The sequence below is a fragment of the Lepisosteus platostomus genome, chromosome 1 (genome assembly GCF_059453375.1).
Source record: "Lepisosteus platostomus isolate fLepPlt1 chromosome 1, fLepPlt1.hap1, whole genome shotgun sequence".
NCBI lineage: Eukaryota > Metazoa > Chordata > Actinopteri > Semionotiformes > Lepisosteidae > Lepisosteus > Lepisosteus platostomus.
Genome location: NC_142611.1, coordinates 9,974,618 through 9,989,969, shown reverse-complemented (window position 1 = coordinate 9,989,969; position 15,352 = coordinate 9,974,618). Strand labels below are relative to the sequence as shown.

The 15,352-nt window shown below is 37.2% G+C and overlaps 1 protein-coding gene across 18 annotated transcripts in view; it reads right to left on the bottom strand.

The window, feature by feature from the left end:
• Positions 1-2,382: 2,382 nt before the first annotated feature.
• Positions 2,383-15,352, bottom strand: part of camk2d2 (calcium/calmodulin-dependent protein kinase (CaM kinase) II delta 2) — a 106,403-nt gene continuing 93,433 nt past the window's right edge. For 11 of the 18 annotated variants that reach the window (XM_088619074.1, XM_088619400.1, XM_088619284.1 and 8 more), the window contains 5 exons: positions 13,735-13,783; positions 5,741-5,816; positions 5,464-5,558; positions 4,935-5,163; positions 2,383-4,088 (listed from right to left, as the gene is read on the bottom strand). In XM_088619074.1, coding sequence (XP_088475200.1) covers positions 4,085-4,088; positions 4,935-5,163; positions 5,464-5,558; positions 5,741-5,816; positions 13,735-13,783 — 453 coding nt within the window. In that variant the 3' untranslated portion in view covers positions 2,383-4,084. Of the gene's footprint in view, positions 4,089-4,930; positions 5,164-5,463; positions 5,559-5,740; positions 5,817-13,734; positions 13,784-15,352 lie in introns of those variants that run through there. The other 7 variants (XM_088619533.1, XM_088619135.1, XM_088619886.1 and 4 more) reach the window with 1 other exon arrangement.

Below are 15,352 nucleotides of genomic sequence, written 5' to 3'. Positions count from 1 at the left end.
AAACTGAGCAAATTAAGCCTGAAATTTAGTTTTCATATACACTGCCCAAAATAAAATGGTAAGGGCCCAATGTCAGACTGTATTTCACTGTGAAATAATGAAAAATATTTCAGCTACTGTATATGTATTACTGTAGGTATTTTCGCCTCATCCAAACCTTCTGGCATGAACCCTAAACACATATTTGTACGTGAAGACAGCTCAGGCGTAGATGGAATCTATGAAAAATTTCTTCAAGTTCTGCTTACATGTGTGCCTATGGAAGACCTACATAATATATTTTTCTATCGTGGAAATAAGAAGCACTGGAATGTTATGTACTTGCCATTTATTATCCTCTGACCATATTTTAAAAATGCATACAGTATTCCATCAGGTTGAAACCTTACATTAAATTGTGACACAGCAGAAATAAGTGCGGTGGTTCAATTTTTTTTCATAAGCTCATCATATTTCAGTGTGTAGTGGAGCGACCAGGGAAGCACTATACTGTATACTGATTTTCAATAGTGAGTAATTTCTCTCCTTCGCTGTTAATCACATCCATATACAGTAAGACTCCAAGAGGAAAGAAAGAAAAAAAAATATTTGTCTACAGTATATGTCTATTTCATGTTAGTATCTTCCAAAAAAGCTGCATAGTTTTTTATATGTCTTTAAGCGATGCGCCTTAGTGTAGAGTATTTTGTCTCATAAAATGGAAACTGACATGCATTACAATCCACTAGATGGCAATATTTAACAAAGAGCAGCAACCTTTATGTCTTGCAAACCCCTTTGATTTAAACATAGGGACTTTGCTGTATTTTCTTATCTCTGTCCATATATTTAATGCCATCTGACGGTGTGGACACCACTGCTTTATACAGCACTAGATGATTTGGAAAATGTATTGTTGTACAGGGAAGGTATTGCTTTAAGAGAGGAGCGCTATCATTTTCACACATAATTGTTATCGTTATTGTCCTAGTGTGAGCATGTAAATTCATTTTCTTATCATACGGGAGGGGGGAGGGGGTTGTATAAAACTAAAACGAAATTATAGAAATTATGACATTAAAGATTAAACACCCGCTACGGTCAGAAAGGAAATCTGACCACGCTTATCACATCGCTTCTTTATGCACAGTGTGATGGTGATCCAAAGAGCAAATATTTACAACAGATTATTACTCACAATTTACAAAACTGTATATCCAAGTCTTGTCCTTCGACTTGTCTTCTCAACATGGACCAACCATAATACAAACTAACCATCGGTTTATGATGGTGATGCCTGTTTCTTTACAACAAAAGTCCCTTCACAGGTCAGTCCTCTGGACCTGATTGGGAAATATTATAACTGTTTCTCTAGACCAAATAATAGATACCAGACTTAAACTGTACCTGGAGGATACAAAAAGTAAATCTGCTCTCCAAAATAAAAAAAAACAAAAACCCATTGTCCCTAAATTTACAGTATGTCTGCTCTCTACATTGCTCAGCAATGAAGTTTCCATGCTCAGAGTATATTCGGTTTGCTGGTGTATTGATGTGTGGAAAGCTGGGAATCATTCACAGTGACTTTCACCTTCATCTCTAGGAAATGAGAGAGATACTATCCAATCCTACTGTACGTCTGAGGCACCAAACTAGTCTGTCTCACTGGACCAGCCACTCACCTGTTGGCTTACCATTTCGTTAGCTTGTTTGGACATCTTTCACACATTTCCATCTAATTGTACGTCACACACTAAGGCATGAGGCTCAGTATTTTCAGTTCCAAGCTGTCACAGATTCCAAGCCGTCACAAGATTCCTCTTCTGTTTAGCTTAGTCCACTTGTTCCACTGCTAAGTCCAGTACTGAAACAAAAGGTGCATTTACTTACAGCACGGGCTTCTCAAAAAATCAAGACAGAAAGTGAGTCAAAAAAATAAATAAATAAATAAAAATGACAAGAGGCCAGTTAACCCATTTAGCTCATTTCCCTGCTAGTAGGTAATGGATCCAGGATTCTCATGCAGGCATTTCTAGAAAGAAGCTTGTAGTATCACCTTTGATAACATGGTTTAGTAGATTCACCTTGACTCCCACAGCACACTCAGTAAAAAGTGACTTCTATTCTCAGTCTTAAAGTAATTTCTCCATAGTTTCTACTTTTGTGTACTGGTTTGCATCAGTGCTGATTCACAATAAGGTCATGGGACTTTCAGCTGCCATTTGGTTATAGAATTACCCCATTCCACTTATATTCATGAAGTTATTACTAATTTATAACTACAGTATAAGGTGTGTAGGTATAGTACTTGGACATACATTTTTGTAGATGTTTTATGGGGAACTAGTTGAACGAGCATTACAGGGGAAACGAAGCAGGATTCAAAATAAATCAATGACGAGATCAGAAGAAATCACACATTTTATTATTACTTAAATATGCGTATCAATCAGTCCTTTACCGTAATGGTAAGTTTATGTACACTGTGTCCCATGGTAAACTGCAGCTGTGCAAATATAGAAAAAAAAGATAAAGCTCCATCTCATTGTGGTGAAGAAAGAACTAGTTTTGATTCCCTCAAAAAATTATTTTGGAAGACCAACCTGACATATTATAATACTCCAACACCACATTAGATATTAAAATGCCAAACGCCACATTTATTACTTATTCAAATACATTGTTGCCACACTAGCTGTTAACAGATAAAGAAAAGTTACATTTTCCTACACAATTTTATTGGCAAAATGACATGGCTCAATACACTCATATGCGCAAAACTATCTACAAAAAATAGTAAGATAAAGTGTTAACTAGTTAAAGATGGAGTCTGTAACTACTGTATGTCAATTTTGCTTAAGAAAACATCTATTTTAACATTATTTGAAACTGAGTTGCTAACACAAAGAATTGATATAAAGATTCCATTCAGGACTGAACTACTTGCTGCTCAGAGTAAGACACAATGGCTTATCATGCACTACACATCACAGCATTATATACTGTAGTTTAGCCCCATATGTATTAAAACAATTTAAACAATGCTAGAGGAAGAAAGAAATAAGAATAACCCAGTATCTGCAGGAATATCTATCAATTACACAATGTAAAAAAAAAATCACAAATTACTAATAAAATATCATGGTACAAATATGCTTTTCCCTCTGGTGATTCAATGGCATTGTATATGTTTTACATTTTATAATAATAAAAATGTTAATATTGTCAATGATTACGTATTGGCAAAGATGTAGCAAAATACATGATTTATCCCTTCTTACTTTCTAACTCTCTGTATGGTCCAGGTATGCTTTATATATTGGAATACATCAAACCAAAAAAGCTGGTAAACTGAGTTCACAAGAAAGCCCAAATATTCCCATAAAAAGCAATTATAGCATTTTACTTCAATCACAACGTCTGTAAAACATCACCATAAAAGCAAGCTAGTTTTATATAAATGTTCTCATATTGTGAGCAAACTGAATCAGAGATTTGAAAGCAGAGCTAAATGGCAGACCTGAAGAGTATCAAATCACATGGATATGAAAACAGAAAATGGAACATCAGGTTTTGTAAACCCAAATTTGTACAATTATTAATTTTCGTAATTATTAGTCCCATTTACAACGAACTCAGTTTATCAGGAATTGCTCATGGGCTTGTGCACTTAGATATACCACAAGCTGCAGAAAATGTGGCCAAACAGCAATATTTAGGATATCGTTAAAACATCTGAAAGATAAATCAAATTTGAAAGAATAGGTAGTAAACGTATATCTCACCCACCAATAATGACCCTAGCAGATATACAAATGTTGTCTAAATAAAACATTTATACAGCCTTAAAAAAACTCCTTTGACTACTGTCCTGAAAATGAGATCCATTAGCATCACACAATGCATTTGAAATAATGACTTTTTTGCGTTCTTGTCTTTATTTCTGCATGGGGCATTTCCACCAATTAAGTGTAAACAACAAAGAATGATGGATTAACAACAAATGGGAGGGAGCAGACAGAAGACTTCGAGAGGCTGGAGCGTGGGGACGCTGGTCGGCTAACAGGAAGAGACTTCTGGCTGCGTCTGTGTATTGTGAAGCCCATTAACTGAAATACAAAGAGAATTCTCTTTACATACAGTACCATTCTGACACTTTCACCCTCCTTAGTGACCAAAACATGAGGAACTCCCCATGAATTAAGTACTGTCTACTAGAACTAGCCTGAACAGTACCTGGCACATTCTGAAATATTTACAGCCCTGTCCCACTCCAATCTTTGAGCAGGAGTGCTTTCAGACAAGGGAGGTGGCCGGGTGGTACTGAACTGGGTGTTCCTTCAGTTTTCAAAATGACTGAGCTTTGGAGAGTGCAGTGGTAAAAGGAGGTTTGTCATCTGCATTTCAAGTCAACACTGCAATGCCTGTTGCTGAGATAGCGTATTCACTTGCCTGAGGAGTCACGATATTTTGGGTGGTAAGCGTAGAGGGATATCGTGGATTGTTCTTTGTTTTTATTCAGTAACAAAACTGATTTTTCTTCGCAACTGCCTTAGCATTTACACGGCAGATCAGACATACAGTAAGCAGTAAATGTAATTATTTTTTTCACAGTTCAAAGCTTGGAACTAATTAAAAAAACTGCCCTATCATTTTCTGCAGCTAAATGTGAAGTGCTGCAGTTATAATGCTGTGGAGTTTCTTTTATATACCCTCATTTTTCATCCCATATCTGTCTATATTGGACAGCTCTCTCATCCAGCATTATCACTATGACCTTGGCTCTGCTGATGACCAAATTGGTGACACATCGCTTAAACCACACCAGAGCAAATTCTGACCTTTCTCGGCGAAACAGTGGAAAGAAAGACAAGTATTTCGAGTTGAAAGCAAATCTTTGTGACGACATCTGCTTTGAAAAAAAAAAAACGATCTGTATTTTGTTGCCGCCTTACTTGACGGGCACGGTGGGGGAGCCCGAACGATGGAAGTGGATGTTCTGCCATTTGCCATCCCTGCGGTGCCACACGCGGGTCTCCTCAGACTGCATGGTCTTGGGCATGCTGCCGCCGTCCATGTACTGGGTCAGCCGAATGTACGCTATGCAGGCCGCGTCTTCCCCGATCAGATGCACGTGTGGGTTGAGGATGATGGTGTGGATCGGTTTGTTGCTCTTGGACAGAGCTGGATAAGAAAAAAAGCAGCATTAAAATAAGTGGAAAGAAATCCTGATTCTCCTTGTGCATTTTCTACACCTCTGATGTGAGCCACATGGCGTGACTCAGAATTTCTGACTTTTTGGAAGCAAACGAAAGTCACCCGAGAGAATAGACGCAGAAATCATTCTACAGTACAGTATTTTAAAACAATAATAAAACTCTCTGTAATATCGCATGTACTGGATCTGTAACAATTTGATTATTTTGAAAATTAAGAGCAACACATCAGAAAATATACTGTGAATTTTCAAGGTCTCGATCTCACCATTTTCAAAGTAGAACCTGTGGAAATCAGTTCCTTCGACCAGGTTGCCTAAGGCTTCTGGCTCAAATGATGTCAGGCCTGGATCACAGATCTTTCTGCAAAGGCAAAAATCAAAAAGGTACTGCTGTTTGTCACTATGAGATGGATGGTGTTTCATATGTAAGATTTAAAAGTAGCAAAAAAACGTTTCAGTGTAACTTACATATCACATAAAAAAATTTAAACAGAAATCACAGAGATGGACTAATGTACTATAGCACAGCACAGATTCACTCACGTGTATGCTTCGAAGTCACCACTGTTAATAGCTTCAATCAGCTGCTCAGTAACTTTGATAATCTCCTGTTTACGAGCTGAAACACAGAGGTAACAAGACATCAGTAGTGATGATAACAAACTACTTAATCCTATCTGGTCAAAACAGACAGTGAAAGAAGGTCTTGAATGGTAAAGCACGTGAAAGAAATTCTCGTTTCTTTTTTGTTTAACTGAACTAATAAAGCAGGGGAGTAAATTCTAACCAACAAGGGCATTTTATTACTCCCACTTTAAAAGACGGGATAACTATGCTGACAAAATCTCATACAAATTAACAAAGAGTATACTTTAAAACAAATACAGTAGGAACACAAACCTTTTCAAAAATCCATATTTACGTACTCATGCACAGTGCCACCTCTTAGAATCCAAAACCTTGACTCACAGTATTCTTCATATACTAAACTTTGGCTTTGTCTGTTAAGGTTTGACTGTGATATTATTTTTTTCAAGATTCCGAGAACAAAAAGTAAAGTGAAGTTTGGGCCGAATTATCGATCCTAATCACGCACACTGACCAAGATATTGCATCCAAAACCTATTCAATTTGTAAAGCATCTGCCCAACCATTAATGTGATTTTGATACTGGCTGATGCTGATGTTCGGCTCTTACATTTCTGTCTAAGATGTTAAGAACTAGGGCATGACATGATCTCTAATGTTGTCGATGTGCAAACTACAGTTTTACAGCCAGAGGATGTTTAAACACCATAAGAATTTTCTGTGCTGTAACTACCCTTTCTGTGATTCCCAGTTCTTAACAGCAGCTCCTGTAGTTTCTCCTGCAGTAGAATCTTTACCAGCAGTTTACCATATCTCACAAAACATTCAATAGGTGTTATCTCTTAGCTGGAAATATAGATATGGTACAGTATATGCAAGGACTCTGAATGCCTTATTAACCTCATGCCACCATGCGGTTGCATGGAACATTACCTGCATACATTTTCTACAGACAGATCACAGTCTCTATATGCATTATTATATCATATATCAACAGATCAATTCTATCACCAGAAAGCGGCTTATTCCTGATGAGGGCTGCAGAAGCCTGAAGCCTATCCTGGAATCACAATGTAAAGGCAGGACAACATCCTGAATGGGATGCGAGCCCATTTCAGGACAAAGAGGACAGTGTAAACACACCAGGTATCCTAAACAGAATGTGTTCTGGAAGTGCGACGAAAACACAGACCTAGAGAAAACCAATGCAGACCACAAGGGGAACATGAACGTACAGTCCAGAACTGAACCCTGGACCTATGAGCTGCAAGGCCACCAAGCTACTCAACAGATGGACTGTCACTGCCTAATTAAAATTATGATTAGTACTCTACAAAGCTAGCTTAGGATTCTGCAGTCGCTGATATCCCTGATTCATCACTCAAATAGACTTGGCTCCATTGCTGACAAATCCACCTGACTGAGATTGTGAGTTAGTGCAACCTCCAACAAAACAATGTCTAGAATGTCTACAACAGTCAAAGTCACTGTAATGTCAAATGGTCAGTCCTGAATGATTTATATAAAATTATGCAAACAGCATTTCATCCAATACCTACGATAGTACCTACAATAGTAATTGTTCTAAAAACATACATGCATAAACACTGTGATAAGTTTCTTTTGATGCTCAGTATACTATCATGAAATACTTCAAATCCATATTGATTTGTCACAGTGCAGTTTTCCATATTTTGGAGTGTATTAGTAGTCTTTTTATTTATTTTATTATTAGCATATTTGCTTCAGCCTATGGACAGTATTCATTCATGTAATTACAAACCCAAATTGCTAAAAGCAGAATAACTTACTGTATATAAGAGATATAGCTACCCAGGCATTTACCTGTGGTTGAAAATATGAAATGACTTACAACAGTGCAGAAAAAAGACATCTGCTTTATCCTGACTACTATAAAGTCTCAATTCCTGAACTCTACACATAAATTCATCCAAGATACAAAACCAGACTTTTCAAATGCTTTTCAATCCTGGCTGAGTTGCTACAGATTACTGCCGAATGGATGTGGTGATAAACATTTTCATCAAAGTGTTTTCCACCTGAATAATGCATCACTTTTATGACTCAGAAACTATCCACATGAAGTACTGTCCTCTTCATACTAATGAAGGTCAAGTTCAGAAATGATGACTACATGAAACAAAATCTCACTCTAGAAACCTAGACATCATTTAAGTCCAGCTGGCTATCTTCCAGTCAAGCTGTTAAAGATACTTGCTCCCCTTCACCAGACACATTTACAAAAAAAAAACAAGATTCGCCTATTTTACCTCACAACTAAAAATGCTGTTTGATAAAGCAGAAAATATACTTAATTCAACTGACACCAAAACTAAATTGAACAATAAAAACATGATACCTCTTGAAAATAGTTTCACTGAGAGCAGCAAAAGCTCTTGCATTCTCAGTGAAACTATTTTCAATTTCATTTTAGTAATACTGTACATGATAAAATGTAAAAGAACATACTGTAAAAGGGCATTCTTTCTACAAAGCCAAAAGCTGCGGATCCATACTAATGCCAATTCTTATTAAGAGAAGAAAACTGAGAGTAACAATTATTTAGAAATACTCATAAATGTAAACAAACTAAATGCATACATACAGTACAAGAACCGGTATCGCCTTAATATAAAACTATGTGGAACAAAAGTGATGTGCAGTATATTTTTGTGCAAATACAGTAATTATGTGTTTTTTTACAACTCACACTATTTGTCATTGTTACAGTGACATCATGTACAGTATATTCGGAAAATTTAGTGTCCTATTTTGCGGCCCTGCCTCTCTACAATGAGTGATACACAATCGTTCTGCTGATTTAATGGCTCAGTCTCTGGATTATTACAACTGGAAAACATCTGTTTAGCATCATTAGTAAAAAAATGTTCCATGACCTATTCTGTACCCTGTTATACAGACTAGTCTAACTTTCCAAATCCGGAAATCAAAGCTTTGCAGCACTTGTCAAAAACAATTACTAGGATTTCTTAAAATTTATTTCCTTTGCCTACTTTACACATTTTCTCTGCCTCTTGCTTTTGTTATCTTCACATATTAGCTTCCAAGAGATGATTCACAGCTACATAAAGCTCAGTATACAGTACTTCAGTTTAACTCTTTGATGATATGAGGCGAAAGTATGTCTGTTATCTGTCGAACACCCCCACCGCTGAGTCGTCCTGAGTAGTTCTGAAGCCTTCTCTGTTGCCAACCAGTTCTCATCCACACAACTTGGCTTTCCCTGACAAACAGCTGCCTGTGGCTAAACAAGATCATTCTCATTTTTCCCCACATTCCTCTGCGCTTAACGCCTGAAGAACGATGGTGATTTCTAAGTGCCATTTTGACTGCAACGCATCACAGACATGATAATTTAGTCATTGTAAATATCTTGATACCATTCAAATATTGGCACTCCCATGTAGAAGAATGCCCTTCCTTTACAATGAAATCAAGAGGAATCTTTGGCAGGAAAGTTTGACTGTTACCACCGAATCTAGGTACAATGGCACAATAAAGGATATTTAAGGAAAAAATACACACACGTAAAATTAACTGTAAATATAATTAAAACTTAATTGCAATTTACCTACAGGTAAAGGACAATGCACAAAGACAAAATCCAGGTGATACCCAATAAATTGTACTGTACATAGACGTTGGGGACCAGAAAGTCACAATATACATTATGGCAATAGGACATACTGTACAGTACCAGTATACTGTGAAGGAGCATATTTCAAACAAAGCAAATATGGAGGGTTCAGAACCATAAAAGGACTAACTTTGCACATGCATCTTGAAGGAGGAGGCTTTGTCTTTAAGAATTAATGGAACAGAACCAGGTTAGGGACCATAAATCAGACTGAGTGTGTTTCACTTGTAGCATCCAAATACAGTACAGAGGGAAAACAATAAATAAAAATAACCTCACCACCTCTTTTCAAATTGTATCTGGTCAAAACCAACAAAGTAATTTTCTGCTCCACGTAGATTTTTGTGAGATTTCAGTGTTTGAACATGCACTGTTCATGCATCTAAAGTTGGCATGATCACACCTTAACCTAGTAGGTGGATCAGTGATGTAAAGCATGGTGGAAAGGAAAGATGCAGGGACATAATGTTTCATAATCATAGTCAAGTGTAATAGCATTGGCTACAAGAAGAGTTTTTTTGTGATTTTTTTGTGGAGTATTGTGATTCACATTTTTTTTTCCATTTGCAGGACAAACTAATCCATGTAGGTTCAGGTCTTTACCGTAATACTTTTACAGGCAAGTGAAATACAGTATTATCTGGTCCTAGGATTTTCTGATGACTAAAACAAAACTAAATAAGTTCGGGGCCACATAATAGCTCTTCTGTGTAAAGCTAATGCAAATACAATCCCAATTCCAACTGTTATATTACGAAACAATTCCATTATCATCTTGGTTTATAGATGCATTTGTAGCAGACAATCACTATCATGCTATTTGCCAACTCCAGCTCCAGCCAGGACTGCCCAAGATGAAAGGCATTTTTATTTTTTTATGTACATTCAAATTGGCCACAAGTGCACATCGACCAGCTTTTTAATTCTTTAGTGCCAAAAATCCATTAGGAACATGCCTGGAATTCCTGACAAAAGCCTTGTCCAGGGAACAGATGGCAAGAATAGATCAGATAAACATTGCAATGATAACGGAAAAAATCTTACACCACTCAAAAAACAACTGACGGTACCAACATATAAACATTATTAAAATTATGATGAAAGTCAGGAGTGATATGAACATTTTATTTAGGTAAGGAAAAATTAGTGTTTCCATGATAAATTAAAAAACATATACTAATATATACTAATACTTATACACTAATATACTAATGGTGCATACAATCATTACAGTGGAAAGAGTACTTTGTCTATACTTTTTTTCTCTCAAATTAACTTGTAGATAACATTACAAGTCACACTTTGACTTGGAAGACTTCTGTTTAAAACTGACTCAAATGGGAACAGGCTGTGTTGAAGCAAGCATTTTGGCTAGAAAATTCCAGCTTGCAGATTACTACCAAGATGGCGACACTTTCTCAAGCAGCAGCTCCAGAGCCAGAGTAACAGCCGCAGAAACAGATTGAGAAATCCAGCTCTCTAAAAATGCGTTGAGGGCAAACAAAATGGAGGGCACTCCGCTGTTATAAATACTTCAATAGAAAATGTGTAACCAATATAGGTGGCAAATAAAAACACCCTGTATTCTCAATTCAGTCCTACTCCTGCAGAGCTGGCAACCTGGCAGAACAGTCCGCCGATCGAAGGAATTATAGACACTGAGGGCAAAGGAGATAGGGGATAGGGGTGTTCCTACAGAACTAAGTAATTTCCCAACTACTTTACCCCTCCAGAGGACTGAGGGCACACAGCGGGAAGGGAGGGTCTCCCCCTGGACTTACACTGAACTGAGGAGCTTGACGACTGGGTGGGCTCAGACTCATGTGACTGACTCTTTGAGTTTGCACTTTCCTTGCACTTGGCTGCAGAATTGACGGAAAGAAACACAACAAATGAACAAACGAAGGTGAGGAAGTAGAGGGCGACCAGCACCTTCAGGACGCCTTGGCAGCAGGCGTGGCCGCTGGGCCAGAGCGAGGACGAGTACCAACAGGATGAAGTGGTGGAAGAGGAAGAGAAGGATGAGTGAACAGAACGGGACCACTCCTGTGTAAAGTCCGGGGACCAGGCTGCAAGAGTTGGGGGAGGGGGAGGATAGAGGAGGAGATGATTGCGGTGGTTAGATGACTCACGGATGTGAGAATGGAAAATTGATTTAAAAAAAAAAAGAAGGCCAGAAAAAGAAAATGAAGGGGTGGACGATGATGCTTTCGAGACGAAAGTTTTGTTTCCGGTGTCGCGGGCGTCCGAGGTAATGAAGAAAACGAAGGGAATGAATGGGAATAAGAACATGAGAAGTGGCATCTCTTCGAATGCTGCAGGGAGTTGCCCTGGAAAATGTTTTATTTTTGGCATATTTGCTTTTTTGACCAACCCCTCATGCGGTTTATATACACTCACATTGAATCCATCCTTTTGGCACTTTCTAGAGAACTCTTTTACAGGAAAAGTGATACAAATTAGTTCTTGAGGAAAGTTTCAGTATAACATACTGTACAAATATAAAAACCAGAGAGTAAAACATACAGTAAATTGGAAATTCCTATTGATTCCAGTGACTTCAAACAAAAGTGCCACCAAACTACAGGCTTTGTAAAAGGCTTCATAAAACGCGAAAAGAGTTTTAAGATATTACCTTCAACCAATGATTCCGTTATTTTGGTGCAGTATCTGCCCTGTGATGGCACGTGATACCATTTGATCCTAATGTCTTTAAGTGCAGGAAAGGCTCTAATGACTTATCTAGGAATGTATAGAGATTCCCTTATGGGAAAACACATGTTTTATACTTGTGCAAAATCTGTCCTCAGTCAGTTACCAGATCATAGTACTGTACAGTATATCAATTATATGCTCCTGTCTCCAGGAAAAGTGGGACTGTATCATGAAAAACTTTGGCACGTCTATTGTCACACAGCACTACACACCCAAAGACTGTCCAATACATTTCAGTTCCAAGCAAGAGAATCAATTCAGTTTTTTGTTGTTTTTCAAACACAATTTACAAATATTTATACTTGCACTCATAATGCTAGCAACACGACTGAAATTTTTTTTACACATAGAAAATGAAAAATATGTGTTGGCCACAAGCCTCTGTGGAAAACGTAAAGGTTTTTTTTAAGTAAACGTCTGCATTTTTGTAGAATATAATGTTTTTTAAATTAAGAAAAAAAATTAGAAAGCAAAACAAGGAAAATACATTGTTCTTCTTCTTTTCGCTTTGCTAGGAGTTTAAAGAGAAATTCACAGAAAAGATGAGACCTGGTACAGTTAATTCGTCCCTTCTAACATGTCAAAAACAGATACCAAAATAAAAGATGGACCATCCATTCACCACAAAGTAAACTGTAAAACAGTTATCGGCAAACAATGTCATGCTGGAAGCACAACAAATTCTACAATAACTTGACAACACTGTTATCCATAATTAAAATGTGAGAAAGCCATTTAAACAGGCACCAAATGTTTCAACATTTGCCTTTTCATTTTTTAACAACAAAGAAGACAAAATCCAATTTAATAAAAGCTACAATTAAATAGACTAGAAATCATAATTTGACGATGGGCAGCAGGAGACTTTAAAAATATATAAGCAAAACAACGTGAAATTTATGTAAACTTGGAAAAGAAACATAGCACAAGCCTGTAACATAGGGAAAAGGCATTTTTAAAGCAAAAAAAGGAACAAACTAACAAACCTATACTAGGGGCAGAAAAAAGCACAAAATGCACTGGAAGAGAGCATGCAGTTTTAGGGAAAAATAATTGTTATGATCTGCACAGAAAAAAAAGCAAAAACATGACAAAAGGGTCGAAAAGATGAATTAATGAAGATGTGAGTAAAGGCATGCATTAACAAAAGAAGACACAATTAATACAGGAAGCAGTAAACACAAAGCAAAATCCATGGTAGTGTTCTTTAATTCTCAATGCACTATGCAAGACTAGGTTTATCCAAATTATTTAGAGACATTTCCTGGAATGAAATGAGACATCTATACACAAAGTGATGCATAAATAAAGGCACTACTTTAAATTAAATGGATCTTAACAACCTAAATTAAATATATGGGATATTTAGAGAAAAAAAATGCAATAGTGTGTTGTTAAAAGGACACAGTTTCTCGCACTCGTTTGCTGTGCTCTTCAAATTAAATTTGCCCGGTCCTCAAATTAACTCAAGTTCCCCAAAAAGGGTAACACTAATTCTGCCAATAACCTTCTTAGAAATCACATGGCCTTTGTGGTCAATTATGAAAGCCCATACCTTTCACATCTTCATCTTCAATAGTGGTGTTGGTGCTCTCAGTAGACTCCTGTAAAAAAACCACACACATAATGACATGCTGGTTTACAGAAAAACTGACAATGTTTATTGTTTATCAGAAAAACTGAACACGCGAGTAACTATACCACAGGAAGACATACAGTATACATCCATTTCAGAAAAGAAGGATGTAAACAAGCTGTTTGTCCCACAAGATGTTGCCAAGGTAAAAATCATAAATAATGCCTTAAATACAGTGGCAGAAACTAAAAATGCAAGGCTACTTTGGTCTGTCAACATGCATGTACAGTATATAGAGTAGAACTAAATGGTCACAAAACCCAAAAGCGTTTTGTAAGTCCTGTCATTTCTATTTCCTTGTATCTGTATGTGAGGCTGTAAGAACACCTACTGTATGAAGAGGGGTGGCTGCTGCAGTCTGTTTTTATGGGCAAGCACCAATCCCGCAGCAGCCACAATGGGGTGTGAGAGATCTTGTGTGTGCCGATGAGCTCTAAGGTAGGGGAGTCTCTCCTGTGCACACAAAGGTGTCTCTGTAGTGTCCCCACTTCTGTCTGGGGGGATTAACAGGGCTGAGCTTCTTTCTGTACACTGAGGGAGTTCTGGGGGAGTATTTGGGGTCAAAGTACTTGTCTTCTCTTTTGCCAGCCCTCTTCATCTGACTGTTAATCTCTCCAATAAATCTGTTGAACCAAAGCATGTACTGTACATGGTTCATCACATTATACTGTAATTACATGTTGACACAGACTTTGTAGTGGTTCTCAAAATATTGGCATACTGTATCAGGCTTCTTAAATGAATGGTACTGCTACAAACTAGCCCCTGCAAGACTGTCTTTTGATACATGCTGTAAACTAGATGAAATGTGAGAAAACAAAGCTTCATTCTCGCTATACTGTATATAGTAGATACCATGTCACCATATACATGAAATGTGACTTTATTAAGTACAGCTATCCCTCACATTATGGATCTAATTTGTTCCATTTAGGGAATTGGCTATTTTCTTTATTCCTTATGGAGAAAATTAGCTCCATAACATGTGTAAAGTTACCACATGAAAGGTATAAAGTGCCAAATGTTATAATAAGTATTATATAAGTATATATAAGTAAAAATATCATGCCTTAAGCTGGATAAACATGGTGCTCAGTGTTGTTCTGTGCTCTCAGTGGCTGTCGATTCAGTAAAACAAAACTTGACAAGTTTTAACTCTGGATGTCTGCCTTAGTAATGCGTATTAACTCCGCATCAACTACACTTGCAGCAATTTGTGTGATTTTGTTTATTTCGAAATATGGCATGCACTGAAGATGAAGCTAAATTCATGGCTAAATAAATGTCTTGTGTCTCTCACACCACGCACAATTTATTACACAGCACTTGTGCGGTTTATATTCTGTGCAAAGAAAAAAAAAGTACAGAGAACACAAACAACACATGCAAAGCTCACACAAATTATTAAAATCCTTCCCATCTTCTCTTCCATGCACAGAAACAAGATCATGGAAGTTATTAATCAAGATCAACCCTGCGCACACCCAATGTAGACACAATAAAAACATAAAAGCCAACCACAACCTTAAAAATGCAA